This window comes from Pomacea canaliculata, linkage group LG2 (genome assembly GCF_003073045.1).
Source record: "Pomacea canaliculata isolate SZHN2017 linkage group LG2, ASM307304v1, whole genome shotgun sequence".
In the NCBI taxonomy this organism is placed as follows: Eukaryota; Metazoa; Mollusca; class Gastropoda; order Architaenioglossa; family Ampullariidae; genus Pomacea; species Pomacea canaliculata.
Window position 1 is genome coordinate 43,131,282 of NC_037591.1, and position 19,581 is coordinate 43,150,862.

At 44.0% G+C, this 19,581-nt stretch overlaps 1 protein-coding gene across 9 annotated transcripts in view; it reads right to left on the reverse strand.

Moving 5' to 3' along the window:
• The window catches only part of LOC112556354 (unconventional myosin-Ia-like), a 79,439-nt gene that overhangs the window by 55,916 nt on the left and 3,942 nt on the right, over positions 1-19,581 (reverse strand). For 4 of the 9 annotated variants that reach the window (XM_025225276.1, XM_025225282.1, XM_025225277.1 and 1 more), the window contains exons 1-2: positions 18,859-19,070; positions 5,341-5,502 (exon numbers count right to left, since the gene is read on the reverse strand). In XM_025225276.1, coding sequence (XP_025081061.1) covers positions 5,341-5,502; positions 18,859-18,954 — 258 coding nt within the window. In that variant the 5' untranslated portion in view covers positions 18,955-19,070. Of the gene's footprint in view, positions 1-5,340; positions 5,503-9,981; positions 10,072-18,858; positions 19,072-19,581 lie in introns of those variants that run through there. The other 5 variants (XM_025225278.1, XM_025225280.1, XM_025225281.1 and 2 more) reach the window with 3 other exon arrangements.

Genomic DNA, 19,581 nt, shown 5'->3' on the forward strand with positions numbered 1-19,581 from the left:
CAACCAAATGTACCACATCGTTGCTATACATCTTGTATCGCTGTGTTCCCGGTGTGTATGTGCTGGTTCTCGCGATTAGCACTGATAATCCACTATTTCCTAGTTGTTATCTTGGCGCAGTGCGGAAAGACTGTAGACTATTTTGGTAACTGAAACATATTCTCTCTTTAAAATAAAAAGTCACAGTCCTGCAAGTTGCTGCTTTTAGTGTTCGAACCTCAACTGGTCACAACGTTTTATTCAAAGCCTTGGGCGGTCCGTGTCACCATACACTGAAGGTTGGCTGTCCTGGGTTCAGCTCTCGTCTTGGGACACTGTTCTTTCTCTGCATGCGGCATTTGTTTACAGGGCTGGGAAAAACACTCAAGTCGCTTAACAGCCAGGCTTCGGTTTGATTAGTGAGATACATAACTGTCCAGTTCATTTTGACAAGCTATGAACGTGTAGCTGACAGAAGCCAGAGAACTTCTCGATTCATTTCACCAACAGTGATCCTGTCTAAGTTAGAAACTGCCTGAGGCCGCAAACTGAACACTGACGGTGGTGGCGCGCTGACAGTGGGGGAGTGGCAGTGAACACCTGTCGCTGTCAGTGTCGACGATGATCATCACGGACACAGAGGTTTGCAGGGACTGCGGCCTCAGGCAATAAATCGTGCACCTGAATGTGTGGCATCAGCACTTACCGAAAGCAATAAGGAAGGGTTTATAATCGCTAGTGTAGTTGAAATGTTGTGCACGGTGCTGGGTGGCTGTCACGTGTCCTGCAAGATATACTGGGCCGTAGATAACGAAGGTCAACCCTCCCTACGCCAACTACTGCGATACCCTTCGGCAAACGACCATGTTATGGCAGCTGAGAGAAACCACTTCAAGCAGTGCACCCAGGGTGTGACCAGCTGGCCTCAGCCTACTGCCTACAGTCAGCCACTCAGATCACCTGTACTGTCAGTCTTACAGAGGCGCAGACAACTTCCGACAATAATGGAGAAAAACAACGATGGGTCTATGGATGTTCTATCAAGGAACATCGACTAAGCTCAGTGTTGCTAAACTCACTGCGTCCTCAAAGCCCTCGGGGGACATCAACCAGGTAAAATCAAACTGAACAGGTAGTTGCTAACATAAGTGTTCTCACCCACGTACACGCACACTAGCACACACACCTATGCATGCGCTCCAAATGTTGTCGAGTCATGGTTTCCGCGACTTCTGCTGTGCAAAGCATCTGTGCGAACACACCCTAGTAGCGATCGAAGTACTTGTTGCATTTCTTCACACAGCTTCCACCTCGATCAATGTCGGCCTTTCGCCATGGGCGTCGTGCCGATCCTCAGTCACTGATGCTGGAGCTCGGCGCCCGCCCCTCGGCAGTTCAGTGTTACAGTTCTCTTGTTCAAGTCCGCATGTCCACAGTCATTGTGACAATGACAACAGGATGTCAGCTCTCAAACATGTTTGTATCGTGTCCAATCCCACAAGAGGCAGTGTCGGTGGTGTACACCGTGTCAGCATACGACAATAAATGGCAGTGAGAAAATTGTCAAAGTGTACAATGTCATTTAAAAGCACAGACCATGGTTGTATATTTAAATATCGAAATATTTAGAAAGCACGGAAAAGAAATCGTCATTTTAAAACAACATAGAAAACAAAACAAGGTAGAAAAAAAGGGGTAAAAACTGGCTCAAGTGAAAGACTTTGAGCAACCTGGAAGCCGCCTGTAAAACTAGACGAGTTCGTAAACAACCTTAACCTTGAAAGTACAGATGAACAGCGCGCAGAGAGACACTAACGATAACGGTTTTATGGATGTCAATAACGAAAACAACAATTCAGACGAAAGAAAAGCTGAAACCCTCCTGGGGATTATCAGCACTGCTTTCAAAAAGATGTGCATGAACACAAGGCTACAGCTTGCCGGCTAGGACCGACATGAATCGCGAACTATATTTCTCGGCGACACAGGTCTGAGTAAACTGCCTGTGAAAGGAGGGGAAAGCCGAGCGACCTGAGGCTGGCGGAGAGAAAAAGTGCATGCTCTTCCAGACAAAAATCCTCCACATGCACCCACCAGCTCATGAGTATTCTAGGAAATACACGCCTAGACGACACTTCCATTGTCCCTCGATCACCCCCGGCCTTACTACTCTTATGTCGAGACAGCTATACAAACAAAAGACAACTAGACTACACCACCATCGCTAGCAAGTGCGGTCCTTCTCAGCAGATAGTCCACTCTTGTTGCTCCTCTGACACAAAACAAAGGTAGGTCCAGCTCATCCACACGAATGCACGGATCTGACCCGATTGTAACATACAATGATAAACACAGAGAACTCAACTCGACACTCATCTCCAAAACAAAACCCACGACCCATCCGGACGATGAAGGGCTGACCTCGTGGTGTACCGGTGTCAACTGTAATTACAGACTGTATTCATGATGTCAGTAATACAGTGTATCAACAATTGTCAAGAAGTGTCAAGAAGTGTCAATAAAGACATCAGTAAAAATGATCGTTAGATGTCATTACAAATCTACGGTTTGTTTTATTTGAAGTCTGCCAGACACAACCTGTATTTCACAGTGAACAAAAAGTGCATTTTGTGCTACAAAACTGTATTTTAAAGATGAGCTTTGTGTGCTATCACTTCGAGATGAACATTCCATGCAGGAAAGATGTTCAGGCGCAGAGTCTGTGATAAAAGGGGAATAGCACTGGGTCTGTTCCTCCCCCGATGTGTACAGCCTGTCTCGGTGCGTGCTCTGAATGACTCCATGCCCGCCACATGCCCCAGCCTCCTCCTGCTCATCCTCTGCGCATGCTGCGCACGTTCCAGGCGCCCCCCGACACAAGTTATCGGCTGCAGGCAAACATCATGTGCTACAGCACAAACATCATTACAACCATCACAGCACTTAGCCACACAATGCAGGGCAACAGTCATGATGAGACTCAGTTTACTCCTTCCTGGGTTGGGGCACTGGAATTTGAAACACCTTCTATGAAATGGTTTGACCGATAATATGACGAGGGCTTACATGTTAACAGAACACGAGTGTGACGAGAATAAGTCAGGCATTGGCTAACTCCACCACGCTCACTTCTAGTATGTACTCCCTGATTTCATTTTATCTTAAACCTTTTCCATTTATTAGGCGTGTGTTTATTTCTGCTTATCTTTATCCAGTGCCTGTTGTGTCAGCTACCCACGAAGCGGTTTTCACCTGTAGACAGGTGTTGGTCTGTAGAAACGTTTTCTAGATCACAGGAAAGCCGCACACAGAAAACTGATGAGCTCATATCAACACCATTCAGCAGACAGCTGGACAACTGGTCCCACAGCTGAACAACTCATCCAACAGCTAGACAATCATCACAGACACTCAGACAAAAGACAGTAAAAGTCGGGGGGGGGGGGCATAAATGGGAGAGGCGGGATGCTAGTAGTTTCACTGCACCCTTATGACCAGAAAGACAGGGACGATGATGTGGATAAGACAGCGTCCTTCACCTGTCCGGCGGCAGACACCCCACACTCCCTCTCTCTAGCCTGGAAAGCAGCGACCACTCACATGATGGTCACTCACTGGAGCACTTCAGTCTGACCTGACTACCTGAGCAATATTCCTACAACCAGTGCTGGTCTACGAACTTTCATAGCGAGTCGCCGGCAATTGAATGACCTGACAGCCTGAGTTGTATGTCATTGAATGAACAAAGCAGCTATCCTTGAGTTTAAGTAACAATTCGATATCACCGTTATCACAGTCCTTCTGTCTAATAGTCTCGGTGACAGGTCTGAATTCTACCTTTCTGCTTAATGTCGGTATCCCGTGTCAGGGTATGCTTGGCCCTGCACGCTGCACCCTTTCGACCGTCACCTTGCTATGTGCTTGCTTGTTATGTCTTGTGCATAAATCTAACAAATGACATATCAGTCAATAAATAAAACCTGTGGCGACTGCAGTTAATGGGAGCTCACTCTCCTTTCTCTGGTGCACTATCCCCTCCCACACTTCTCGGTAGACTTGTTCTTCAGCCATCTTCACATTCACCGTTTGTCTGTCCCTCCATATTATCTCCAGCCAAAGCTAGAGTACAGCAGCATTCTGTGGTCTACAGTGGGTGTACACTGCAGCTGTTAATGTGACTTTATCCGCCATACGTCAGCTGTCAGGTCTCTGAGCGTGTCTGTCAGTGCAGCCACTCGTGCGGCACGAATAGGGTAATATAGCACTTGGCAAGATGGCCGACACAACACTCGGCTGTGAGCCTTCTAGGTACTTCTTACGCGATGACAGAAATAAACTAATAAAACCCTTCTATGTGAACCAACAATTCCCTTTCAGATAATAAAACATGCCACGTTTACATTAAGCGAAAGAAAAAGCCAGTCGCTATTTTGTATTTTTGTAGTACAGAAAATATTTTGGTCGCACTGGTGTAATCAATCGACCGGAAAAGAAATAGAACATATCTAAACCATTATGAAGAAGAAAAGAATTCCTGCTGGATCGATTAGCCTGGTGATGGACTGCAATTTAGCACTAGTGACATTTTCGTTGAGAACACCACACGGCAAAATGAATACCCGATACTTATGTCGGGTGAAACTAAGGTGATCTTGTGACATTTTCAACTGACATGCGCATGAAATACAGTATTGTAACATCAACGTGTTACACTGATATGCTTTCATGATACATGAAACACGAAAATACAGTCTTCACACCACACACACGTCCTGCAAACTGCCAGCTAATACACGTCACACACGTTACCTACATATCGCCACCTAGTGTAACTGAGAAATAAGCTCTAAGCTGACCTTTGAACTATGCAAACGTTGCATTCGTTTCTTTTCATATGACTTGCAGGAAAAGTAAGCGGCGACTACCCACCACTATCATGGATTCTGAGCTACTTCCCTATCACGTCTGCTATGTTTTGGTCTCCCCGCAGTTTCTGCTTTCTGATTGATATTGGCCTGCAATTACTCCTCAAGGCTGCAGACAGACTGTGATCACGAGGAATGGAGGACAGAGTGTAACTGTCGGCCGATACAATCAGCACAGAAGGCAGGCTTCCATGCCCACCCTTTCTTTCTACTTTCTTTAAGTTTCCTGCATTTTCACCGCGCCATGATGGGGACTACTGGAGTACTCATGACGTCATCTGCAGATAATGTTTACGTAATGGTTACCACGTGGTGTGTTGCTATGGTGCTACGGTACCCTAGCTGCTATTTGACGTCAGTCAGCACGTGCGAAGTTAACGTATGACGTTCAAAGGAGCTAATGACGTTTACAAGACTCAGAAGTCACGTGACTCACATAAATCTGCTGATGTCTGAAGCGTTCCTGGAGGTTGGTGATGAAGGCATCCTCGGTCATGGGATCCAGAAGCACCGCGTCGCTCACGCCCACGTTGTTCTCCAGAATCTGCAAAGCTCCCTTGTGAAGCGCCATGGCTGTGCGTAAGGCGACTTCTCGCTCCTGACAACACCACAAATATCATCATCATCATCATCATCATCATCATCATCATCACTATTCACTCCAGTGTCGTCTTAATGTTACCAACCCATCTCGACACTGTAATGAAATATACAGAGCATGAGTTTTGACTATTTAAAAAAGTGAACATTTCTGACATGTTGAGAAATTACCAGAAAATATCTTCACCAGTGGCTGTCATAAATGGAAATGTTTGAGAAGCGTCACAAAACCATAACACAAGCTTGAAAAACAAACGCACAGGATTAAAATTTAAATCCATCTATTTCTGCAGGATACTCCTAGTAAATGAAGCAGTAACAGAACAAGAAATGTCAAGACTATTCTTCCTGTGAAATGAGACATTATCATAAATACGGGTTTTGTGGGTTTCGAACCGTGCATGTTTTCATGGTCTTCTTAGGCTATTTCCTGCTAAAGACATTGGGAGTTATCGGCGTCTACTTGCTAATGTCCTGTGTCAGTAGAAAGAAAGTTCATCTTTTGCAACTGTGAGACGAGGAAATATACTTGAAAGTTAGTGGTCCTTCGAGGTGAAGATGTAAGCTCCAGCCTTCACTACCCTCCCAATGGGCCCTAGAAGGACATAAATGGCTGGCAGGTAGACGCATTACAAATGGAACTGGATAAACGGACATGGGAACATGAGAGGACTGGGAGGTAAACACGTTACACACCACCACATAAATCAGCCCTCGACTTCTGTACGACATTAGAGACTTGAGAGGCAGACAAACTACAAACAGAATCGGATATACGGCCTCCTCGTCTTCAGGGGCCGTAGTCATGGATCGAAAGTCGCTTACCCAGGGCAAAATGGGGATCTCAAGGAGAAGAGTGTTATGTGAAGTCCAAACCCCGCGGACACTACTTCTGTTTCTTTACCACAGGACATTTTTCTCACTGCTTTATAACTACAGCTCCCGACATAAAACCTTTGTGAGGTCTCGACACCTCTTCGGAAACATGACTCTTTTGCCCCAGCGCAACAAGTTACCCTCGCTTCATAATTATGGTCCCAGAAGGAAATGTGAGACTTGGAGGTAGACGAACTATACAGTATCAGATAGCTGTATGACAAGACCTGAGACAGAAGAAGTAGATGAATCAGCAGTATCAGGAAAATATCGCAAAAGCCGATTACTTTTTCAATCATCACAAAAGCCAAAAGTTTGTTTTTCTCAGGCAGCAATACTACCTGACAAAAGCTAAGTAAACCTTGTAGGTAAGATCTTTTCAAGTTTGTTTGTTTGTTTGTTTCTGCTGGTAGTCCTGGCTAATGTCTCCACACAGACATCGCAGCACTTCATACACCTCATGATACACTATTGCTTTTTCTCTCGACTCGCCTGTCACCCTTCTTCACACGCTGATCAGCCAGATACTGTGGTGTGTAACAGCTATCAGAACAAAACTGTTCATGTCGCCTTGTCGCTTATCATTCTGAGTTTTCCGCGGCGACAGACACATCACCGGAAGTGTGAGTCACGTGGCAGTCTCCAACTGAACGACACTCCAAACAGTCTCAGACACTAAAGGCGACAAGTGGCAGGAGGCGCCAGGGACTGAGAGAAAATAGTCTCGATGTCCTGCTGGCCTTAATACACAAACATCTTCGTACCCTACCCTGGCGGTGTGAGGGGTGGCTACTCTGTGCCATGGTTGCACTGATGGCCATTTTCATCTGCCTGCCCAAAACGGTGGACCGTATTGAAATTTGGTTTCACGATTGTTGGAAACTTGGGTGTGCTACGCGGTCTGTGTGCACAGGGGTTTCAAGAGCACAAGAAAACGAATTCACGTGCGCATAGAATCCCTGATGGAAACCTTGATAGCGAAATTGCTGATTAGGACATAAACAAGTAGAAGTGCATTGACCAAAACAGGAATACTTGGAGACAAAACTAGTCCAGTCTATCCCGTTCAGTCAAACAAGAAACTGTGGCTGACATTTCATGTGCATAAGGTGATCAGGTTCTTCTGGCAGTCAAAGAAATGGTTAATGTCAGAACCGAGTCTCACAGCCCCTGGGTGTTACCTCTTGATGGAAATTGCAAAACGGTGTTCAACTTTTTATTCATGCGCACACCGACCATACCCGGCGGCCAGTCGTACGCAGACATTATCGTCTCATGGCCACAAAACCGGAGTGCCTGAACAAAAGCCCCAACAAGTGAACAAGTCTCACACTCAGGGAGACAAACGTGTGGTACCCGAGATGCGGGGTGGGACAGGGGCAATGGTGTTTACGCCGTGCCAGCAGCCAAGGCTATATATCGCGGCAAGCAAGGAAAAACCAGAGATTGAGGACACTGACAAGCTAGAAAACATTAATAATAACATAAATAAATTACATTCGTTGGCGTGAAAGGCATTATTAATAATCTAAGCTACATACAATGTCACGTAACAAACTAACATATAATATAGAGTACCTAGTGCGAAAAGAAAAGAGTTGGGAAAAAGAATTCACAACATACAATCAGACAGGCGGACAGAGTTCTGAAGGAACTTGCTATGAAAAGACAAAACAAACGTTGGAGTCACTCACGGGCTGAAGATCATGAAAGTCACCAGAAACCATCGCTCACTCAGGTTTTCTAACTGACACTTAAAGACACCCTTCACTTTCTTGAACGACACCAAGACTGGAGTAATCGGATGGCAACAACAGGTGGAGGCTGGTCACAGGCTGGTCTTCTGATAGCAACCCGGGTTTAGGTACCCGAAGGCGTGCCACACCCTTTGAGGCGTGTGCCGCGCCAAGCCAGTCACGTCATCAACAACACCACGTGTCTGCACGCGGCTCTACCCGTCTTCGTTATTAGCAGTGCCAGTACTATGCCGCGCAATTAAGCCCTCTCTCATCGAGCCGCTTTCCACCTGATCCGCTACCTGAACAAGTAGGCCATCTCAGCACCAAGAACAGCAGCGACCTTTCAAGTCCTGCTCTTACACTCTCAGTCACTGTGTCCACATCATACTGAAGAAAGTAGTTGAGGAAAGATGTGATTATAGGTGACAATAGCAACAAAGCGACATGTTCTTGTCTTCAGGTGCGGATGGGATTGAGGGGATGGGAAGTACCAACGCAAAAGTAAACACAGTCCAACACAGGCGCAATGAACAATTCTACTCCTAGTCAAAAAAATATAAAAAAAATGGAGCTACGATAACAGAAACATGACAGAACGGCGAACAACGCAAAACACTGAGAGAATAAAAAATTACATCGCAGCAAAACGCTGACAGCTGCTTTTTTTTTTTTACCCATTCTGAGGAGCGACTAGATGATGGAAAGGGGTGTAACCATGTTTATCACTGCATAAAGTTTGTTTTACAAGTGTGTCTCCTGTTCTACGTATGAAATAAAAAAAATGTGTTCGTTTGTGAACACGTGTTTGACTATAAAACGCAGGATGTAGTTGGCAACAAAACACTCCATAAGAAGTGCGATGTGTTGGGAGGAGACTGAAATGTCAGGTAGTTAGCGAACACACCTGACGCCGACACTGTTATCATCGACTGACAATCGATTACAAGTAGTACAGCTCCAGACGAGCAGCAAACTACAGAAGCGGCAAGATATCTGGCCATTTCAACCTCTCGACAGACCTACAATGGTCGAAAACACACACAACACAACAGCAGCAGACACGAACCGAAAGGTGTAGGCGTGGTGACAGCACTACTGAACAAACTGAACACCAGATCCTCTCCTTAAAACCCCATTAACAGCCGCGAGACGAGGATACACACCTCCAGCCAGGCAGAAAGGACAGGGACGACACTCCATTTATACTGGCTTCGTAGGGGCGACACCAGTATGGTGTGCTGACAAAGCCTGCTTCCGGTGGATACATTCTTGTTGGTGTGTGTGGTATGTGCCCGCATTTATATCTGAGTGTAGGTGTATGCTCCTTAACACACAAATAAAACCAAAGCAACACCTTTCCATGACTAACTGTACAGCCTACTCTGTTTTTTTCCTGAGAGGTGTGTGTGAGAGAGAGAGAGAGTTCACAGTTCGTTGCATGGATACAGACAGCAATGCTGACCACAGGTCACAGGCGGGAAGGTGTGAGTGCGACGGACCTAACATCCCCACGCAAAAGGTTAGCCGCACCTGTAGCCAGCTCGCCAAGCACAGGTGCAAAGTTCGGCGAGACACAGAACTCTGTGGGCTTACATTTAAGGATTGTCCAGATGTGCACAAAATTTCCTCAGGACCCTCTGCAGAAGTCTAAACTGTCGCCAAAGGGAGGCCTGTACAAATGTGGTCATCAGGCGCCCCTCCGAACGATTTCTTTGTTCTTAGCTTTATATGAAGCTCACAGCAACTAATGCTGGTTTTCACCCGGCGTAGACCAACAAACACCTATCCACTGCTCAAACTGGCATCCGGTGCAAGATTTATCACTACTATTTACGATTATTTATTACTATTTTCGAACCCACCTGCTCTGATGTCGCAGTGTCCTGATCAGGTCACAATGTCCTCATCAGTTTGTGGTGTGCCGCACTGGGTCGACAGGTGACCAGCCCACACTACAACAACCACAATCATAAAAACATTATACGACGTATTGGCGCACTCGTCACTGCGTGCTGACCTAACAGTTCAACCCCCACAAACACACACTCGTCAAACATTCTCATCCTCACAGACCAGTGACAGGCTTCTGCATTCCCATGGCCAGATCAGATGGCGCAGTGTGAGAGCGCAGGTCGAGTTACTGTGGTTGTACACTCAAGTAACAATAAAAACAAACCAAAACATTCGATTAATGGTGTAAGTAGAGGCCTTCAACAAGTCAGACAGCACAACTACTACCAACAGGTAACTAAGACCTGGCCTTAAGACCAACCCCAATGGTTTGCCGATATCAATAGATACAGGCGATATAAACCTAACCTGCAAATTTCAGTCTCAATACCCATCCCTTAATTAATTAAGTACGCGATTCGCACCTGCAATGAACGAGAGCCGTTAACAGCGCACTACGTCACGCTGACAGTGCACTACGTCACGCTAATGGCGTACACGACACGTTGGTTCACCATTCACAACACTGCCAGCTGTCAACACAATCACAGCGACAGTTCGGGCTATACAGTCGTTAAAAGTCTACATGTCTCGTGCTACAGTAGCAGTTGTTCAGCACCACGAGAACTGCAGGCTGTCAGCGTCCGTGCAATGAACTGTCGCTTATTTCTCTCTCTGATTGGTGCTGTGCTGGCAATGTTGTGAATGGTGCACTAGTGACGTAGTACACTATTAGAGTGACGTAGTACACTGTTATCAGCGCTCGTTGATCGCATGTGCGAATCACATAATTAACGGATAGGTTTGGGAGGCTACAATTACAGGCTAGGTGTATATCGCCTATGGCTATATCTACTGATATCTGAAAAAAACGCAAACCGTTCAGGTTGGTCTTTAAACCTAGGCTCCTCAGTGAGTGTACAACTGCTACCCCAGGTGCAAACCACTTCTGACATTGGCCACACGTCAGCACCCTTTGTCACGAACCAACCACATCCGGTGCACGAGTATTACTTTTCGAGGCGTGCGGCTCACCGAGGTAAAAGGCATTTGTGTCTTGTATAAGAATCAACGCCACGGTGTTACTATCAGACTTATCGCATGTTGCACTCTTTCAAGGAAGCATATGGTAACTGAACTTGTGAACACACTCTCAGGTGCACCGACACCACTGGGAACTGTATTAGCAGGACGCACAGCTCCCAAACGATTGTGTTTTATCCACCCGCCCGTACCAGTCTATGTTTCCATGAATTGAAGACCCTTGACTTTCAGTGAATAACTGCACCCTATATGCACCTATCCACATATGATAGAGGTTTCTTGTCATATTATAAGCACACAGAATACTGCTTCAGAGGTACTTCAGTATCAGTACGGAGAGAAATATAGGCGCTGGAGGCCTACATGAAGTACCTACGGCTATAGTGTTGTGAACTGATAAATATTTATAGCATTACTTTCTCCTTCATCCTTCCAACTCACAAACAAACTTAAAAAAACTATAAAGACCAGCAGGTTAATATAAGTGCAGGATGGAGGACGCCAGCTTCACAAGCAGGTGGCTGGTCTCCTGGTTGCCTCATGGGACCTGATGTCACTTCTGGCCGTTACAACCATAAATCGTGCGCCGCCCAGCCTCCTGTTTCCCATAGTCTTCTGCAGGAACCGCTTATCTCAACTGGGTAATCCTAAAATGGGGAGGGTTTGGCTGTTCCCTTGTGTCATTAACGCCATCAATAATGAGGAAATAAACATGACTGCCAGCCACAGTCAGCTTGCCTTTCCCACGAATGCGACAAATTATGGTTTCTTATATGGTTTACTCTGCTTAAATATTTTAAACTGGAAAAAATTTTGTGATGTGGGCAACCAGAGGTCCTATACTGTGATTTCTTTAAATAACTTATTTTTACATGACCACTTGATGGTCACCTAACAAGGTCCTAAAAAGCTGTACACAGTTGCTGACATGAGTATCTACTGGCTCATCTGCAATCTAGCACATTTAAAGCAGAGTCAAATGGTATGACAAAAAGTAACAGTCATATAATGCACTGAAGTTGTGCCATGAGTCAAGAGATCATCAAACTGACATTAACCTATTTCCCACCCAAGATAAGATTTGCTAGTCATGACTACCTTATCCTCTCGTCACACAGAAATAGTTTCTGCAGTCACAGTGGCCGCTACTCATCTCCCCTCCCAAATTACATCTCAGTTTGGTAACACTGATATGCCAGTTCTAAAGTATTCATTAGTCATCTAGAATTCTTCTTGTGCTTGCTCCCTCTTATCCATCACAAATACATTGTAAACAATTTTACACACACAAGTGTACTTATACTTGAAAATTATACATGTATGATCTATGAGGGACAGTCCTCAGTTGCAGACCTCAAGTTTGTAAAAGCATAATTTCTCACATCTCTTTGCATGAAACCTCTTTAAAAAAAAAAAAAAAAGCCTAGCATACATCACCAGTTCATCCTGAACTAAACATCACTTTTAAAGTCTTGATTCTCACCCTAAACACTGAGTACTGATGCAGTTTAGAAAGCCATTGCTCACTAAAAGAAAGCTGTGACAATAAGAACAGCCTGAAGAATACACTGCCTGACTATCAAATAATCCCATACAGAAAACATGTTAGTAATCTTGGCTTAAAATTGTAGTCATAAACTTTTTTTCAAAAAAACCATAATTTACACCAAAGCATGTTTAGACAAACATATGTTCTACTGGACATTAAGTCAGTGTAATTTAGAATCTAGAGCCAGCAACAACATTGATAAAGCTAAACGGAATTTTACAAATACATGTAATACAATTTCCTTCTTACAGGAAATAAAACTATAATTACATGTAGCCTGATTACACACAGGGAATTAGTCAAGAGCTGGGAGGAATAAGTTATTTGACTACACACAGTGAATCATTTTGATTAGTCAAGAGCAGAGTGGGCACTCATTGGCAATGTAGTGCTTTGTAGGACCATCAAAATGCTGTTTTGTGTGCAATGCAATAAATCTAACAATGATGTTGACAAACAGAAATTAAAACTAGTGAGAAAGGAAACATAACAATTAATGGCTATCACCAGCTAGCGAACAGTCTGAACATCAAGTTAATCGGGAAGGTCAAGTCCATACTGTGTTCACATGACAGTCAGACTTAAACTGAAAAGTGTAAAATATTTAAAAGTAATTAAAGTTATTAACCCCAAAGCACCTGCTTTGTCATGTCTTTTGAGAACATTTATCAAAATACTTTTCTAACATAATACTGTATTTCTTTGCAGTCTCCTGCCCTGACTATTTCTCTGAACTTCTCCCTACATCCCAACTACACTATTCTGCCCTTCATCTGATGACTATACGCGCTCTATCCCTGTCAGCTGAACAACCATATAAGGTTATTAGATTTTTAGTTACTGTGCTGCAAAACAGTGGAACTTTCCTTTAATCTCTGCCATCTTCCCACCATCAAATCCTTTAAACATGCACTAAAAACACATCTGTTCCACGAGAGTTACTCCTTACATCAATCAACAAAGTTGTCAATAGTTGCAATTATAGTCTTATAGTCAAGTGACTAGTCCAGCTGCTTGTCTTACTTTGCAGATTTATGACACTCTCCATCCTTACTTTCTTCCCCAATAAGATGGTATTGATACATCTGAAGCTCAACTCTGCTGTTGTTCCATCTTCATCTGTGTCAGATGTCTGTTTACAATGGTTCTAAGTTTTGTGGTTTAGAGCCAGTTAGTGAACAGTTTGTTAAGGAAAATGGAGTAGCCCCAAAATATGTGAGCTGGATCCTATTCCTTCCTTTTTGATTGTTGATTGTCTAGATGTCCTGTTACACATATAACTTATTATAACATATATTATTAAATATTATTAATTCTTCTCTCACATCTGGGCACTTTCCTCTCGAGTTCAAGTCGGCTATTGTCTGCCCACATAAAGAAACCATCTTTAGATCGTAACTGCTCAAGCAATTACAGACCAGTCCTCGGTCTAGGGTTCTGGAAAAGGTCTCTCTTTCCCAGCTTATTGTGCACATGGAGAAGAATCATCTCCTTAATCCCTTCCAGTCAGCTTATGGAAAAGGCCATGGTACCAAATCTGTTCTTCTTAAAGTTGTAAATGATCTATTCCTCAGTGCTGATGATGACAAAGTGTCATCTCTGGCGTTGTTAGACATGTCAGCAGCATTTGATACAGTAGAGCATTCTATAATTCACGACAGACTTCAGCACTCTTTTGGTATTCATGATGTTGCTTTGTCCTGGTTTTGATCCGGTCTCATGGACTGAACCCAGTCTGTGTGTGTGAATGGTGTTTATTCAGATGCTTCTGGATATGGTGTCTCTCGGGGATCTGTATTCGGTCCAATACGTTTTGTGCTATATACCTCCCCTCTGTCTGATGCTATGTCACGCCATGCCATGTCACATGTGAGTTGTGCTGATGATACACAGCTTTATCAGTCAGCTCCACTTACTGAACTATCTGGACTACTGACACGGACACAAGGAGGATAGATGATGTAAAGTCCTGGATGCTCCAAAACAGACTGCAATTTAATGACGACAAGTCTGAACTGCTACTTATTCAAAGAAAGTCCTCCTTCTCTCCATCCGTCTTTGTCTATAAACAACTCAACTATTCCTTTTTCTGCCTCTGTCCGCAGCTTGGGTGTCATTCTCAGAGTTTGACTTTTTATCAGCATATTTCTAATGTCTGCAGAATTTCGTACCTTGAACTTCATAGGATCAGTACCATTCATCATTATCTCACCACTGATGCAAATTTTTGAAAGGCAGCATACAAATCCTTATTATTATTACTGTTTTCCTGATTCCTTTTTGTGTCTTCTATAATCTTTTATCATTGATACTTGGTACAGAACAAGGTAAATGAAATAATGGGAAGAGAAATACAGAGACAGTATAACCGCATACCAATAACATGGGATAATTATAGAGTATAGACAGTGCAACATCAATAAATTTATTTGGGAGGTGGGGGAGAAATGGTGTTTGATGCTGGGCCAGCAACTTAGGTTATATCACAGCATATCAGCCTAGGATATTTATATGCAGACAGTATAAATGTACATCAATAACATGGAGCACTTCAAAGCATCTTAATTCACAACAAATCCTTATCAGGAACAATGACCTTGAGACTTTTCTTGAAGAAGCATTTCTATACATGGGCACAGCTTTTGCTTTGTACAAAAAAACAAACCCACAGTATAATCGTCTGGTTTCATTGCTTTTGATAATCAGCTCATCATGTAGCCTTGCTATTGCAGTTCTGTGCAATGATACTATTCCACTGTTTAAAATATTGAACTTTAGTTTCTAGCATAACCAAAAATTAATCAACTGTCAAAATGTAGTGTCTGAGTAATCAAAAGTAACTATAGTGTGAATCAAGGTAAGTATAGTGGCAGTCCCAAGAGAAATAATCATACAAAGCATCCTAGTTAAATGTATATTTTGTATGTGTACACACACACATGCACATGCCAATGTGGAATAGGGTCACAATGCACTGACAAAGTCATGATAAGGTAAATCTTGTTTCTACTGTTACCTAGTCAACAAATAATCCACAGAGTGAGGCACTTCCTCTTCTGTACAATATTATGCAAGCAGAGATATAAACAAAGGCAGGCTTAACTGCTGTTTTTGCCAAACAATCAAATTCTGAAGAACAGAGTGCATAAAGCAATCAGTATTAGTTTCGTTTGCTTACACCCCACTAGTTCTATTCTGTGATACCTGTTGACCTTTCACGCCACTGGTTTTATTCTGTGATCACTGCTGACCATACACCCCACTGGCCCTTTTCTGTACTGTCTGTTGACCTTACGCCCTGCTGCTTTTATTCTGTGATCACTGCTGACCATAAAAGCCACTGGCACTATTCTGCGATCCAGTTTCACTGTTACGGCTTTTCACACAAAAAATCTGTAGTATATTCTGATTTCTTTTTCTTATTAGCACTCTGGTTAAATGGCTAATAACAGCATCAGCACAGAACTGTTCAGCACATTCTGACTCATTTTTTTTTATAGAGTAAAATCAAAGAAGTATGCATGTATATTTGAAGAGCACACAAACTGAGAACATTAATAAGTACATAGGAATAAAGATAACCTCCTTCAAACTGGATAAAGGGATCACTATATTCTGTGATCACTACTAACAGCTTGCCCTAGCATGAGTTCGCTGCTGACCGTCTGTGATCCATGCCGACTACAGGCTGATGTAAGGATGGAGCGTTGTTTACAGCGGGGTCGCAAGGAGGGATAACAACAAAAGTGGGATGTCCCCAATCTCGCTGTTTGATCAAGAGTTCAGAGCAAATGCCCTCGCAAAAGAAATGTCCCAAACCCAAGACCATCGACATTATATTCATAGTTAAGTGGCCGAAAGATGTTTCGCTCTTCACTGTGCCTGGTTTATCCAGTTTTTAAAAAAAAACCCTGATTTATCGTGTCATAGAATTAGGTAGACCGTGACAACCATTTTTTGTCGTGACAGCGAACTACACTGGTATCGTGACATCTCCTAGTGTACGAAGCAATAAATAATGATAGTGTCAAGCCATGCGAGAGGTATGCGGAAATAATGCACTGGAGCTTCAAAGGCACCTCGACCGTAGGATTGACTGACTAGGTTCTTTTTCAAAAGAACAGCTCACTCTTTGTACACTTTTAATCTAACTCTATCTCTCCCAAACCTGCCCCCTCTTCCCCCACAGCAATGGCATGGCGAGGTTTCTGACAGCTCTGACAGCGCCGCCTCCACCAGCCCCCGTCTCTATTTCCTTGTTTACTACCCTCACTGATAGGCTGCCGACACCCACCCCACACATCCGTCCTTCTTTACTGTACTATCCGTACAGCACTCCCACAATCCTTCTTTACTGTACTCCCACAATCCTTTACAGTACTCCCAGCAATCCTTACTGTACTCCCACAATCCTTACTGTACTATCAGTACAGCACTCCCACAATCTTTACTGTACTCCCACAATCCTTCTTTACTGTACTCCTGCAATCCTTTACTGTACTATCAGCCCACAATCCTTTACTGTACTATCAGTACAGCACACCAACAATCCTTCTTTACTGTACTCCCACAATCCTTTCACTGTACTATCAGTACAGCACTCCCACAATCCTTTACTGTACTATCAGCCCACTATCCTTACTGTACTATCAGTACACCACACCAACAATCCTTCTTCACTACCCTATCAGTACATTACATCCACAATCCTTTAACAATAATAAATAGCAACATTGTAATGCTCCTTTTACCAGCATCAGCCAGACAATTGTAGGTACACAACAACCCGAAATCCTTCTTTCCTGTACTGTCAAGAGGGCTGCCGAGAGCCACCACGCCGGGCCCCTTGTAACTGTAATCGTAAATTATTTTCCCAGTATATAACGATATGCTTACATTTCGAGAGTCAATATCTACATTTCATTCAGTAAAGTAATATAGACAGCAAACATTAGGACAAGTGCACTAGGATTTACATCACTACTTGAACACAGAGCTGTTTACAAGTGAGTGCAGGTTAGTAAATGACGGAAAAAGGACATTAAAGGATCAAACTTGTAGAACCCCGCAACACAGGAAAAACATCCCCACAGTGAGGAGTGCTACGTCAACCTTTCTTTAAAGGAAAAGGAAGAAGGGGGGGGGGGAAATCCACTGACCAAAAAAGGAAAACGAAGAAGTGTGTGTGTGGGGGGGGGGGGGATCCACTGACCAAGGCCGGGCCCACTTTACAGGAGCGGACCCGGGTACACCAGACACTCCTGAACTGCCCCCCCCCCCCAAAAAAAAAAAACTCTCGGCAGCCTTATCAGTACATCACATCCGCTCCTCCCTATCTTCTTTCCTGTACTATCTGTACATCGCATCCACATCCCTTATCATCCACCCCCAACCTCCCAATATCTCCCCAGTTTTCACCTCTTGCCGGCAATGTGTTCAAAGCCTGCAGAAAGAAAAAATGGGGAGGGATCGTGTTTACACTTTGCAGGTTTAAAGCAACACAATTTGTCTTCCCAATCAACTCCACCGCAATCAATTTATACGATAAAACTGACACGTGGCCACCTTTCTTTGGTCTTTACCATGGGGGTTAAAAGCACGCCAACCACGCGCTTATCTTCCACCTCGATATAAATTAGCGCTCGGTCCTGACAGTACGGTGCCGGGTGCGGGACAGTAGACACGCAGCCACCAGTTCACAAAATCAACTCAAACCGGTGCGTGTGTTGGGAGAAGATTCCACCACACACACACGTATCACACTCCATTAATGCCACGGGCACACACAAAATTCTTTTTTAATTTGTTGAGATCGCTGCAGCCTATTTATAGCTCGGGGCCAGAGCTGTCTTTTTATTGCCTATCACAACTTCCTCCCACCACCACCACACATACCCATAATAAGATCCATTCAGCAAGCAAGCCTGGCACGCTCGGTACGCGTATTTCGAGCAGACGACTTTTTCTCGTGTCGTCTGCTTCTGATAGTTAACTGTAAGCTATACGAACACGTACCCGAGACAACAAACATATAAGCTGCAACATGTGGCATTAATTTCTTCATTTACTAAATTGAAAGATCGAAGAGTAAAAGTGAACAGCCAGAGTGAAGCGCTGACTCCCAATTTAAACAAAGAAACACAGGCCGCCGTGCCAAACACAAATCAAAAGCCCTTCTGGCCTCAATGTGACTCACCTTTACTTTGTTATGCCCTCTGTAATTCTCGGACAAGAACTGAGTTCCACACAAGCTCAAGAATGGTGAAAGAGATGCTATATGTATAGTATACATCCACTGCACACTCAACACGCACAAATCTCCAAAATGTGTGGGAAATAATAAGCGGTCTCATCTATCGGTTGTGTCAGTTGAAGCCATGGCCAACAATCTGGCTGTGCGCATGCGTGAGCTGGCGAGCGACTCGCGCATGTCTGCTGGCTGCGCACATGGCGGCGTTGTGTGGCCTCCGGTTGAGTGGCGGGGTGCTTTTCATTGCTCCATTGACTGGAGAAAAGACCTGATGCGTGGATGAATACTACAGTTTACTTCAGCGGCATCGAAACCTTGTTTGTTCTCAAGTGAAGCGACAATAAAGTGATATCACACACCTGCCCCAGATCACGCTCAAGCTGTCTCCCCAGAGGCTTTACACGAAATGTTTTTAGTCCTGTAACCTGACTCCTCCAATATCAGCATGTGATTGAATTTCATCACGACAACAAATGCAGATGACACATCAGGATCTGTCACCTGTAAATCTTTTAACCTTTGAAATGTTAAAAAAATCCTTCAAACTAACATGCAGGGCCATAAGAGGTCTTAAAGCTGTGTGCGGCAAGCTACACCAGGAACAGCGAGACGACTTTGGTGTTTAGCGAGGACAGGAACAAAGCCTGGTGACAATTTCAACTGACTCCT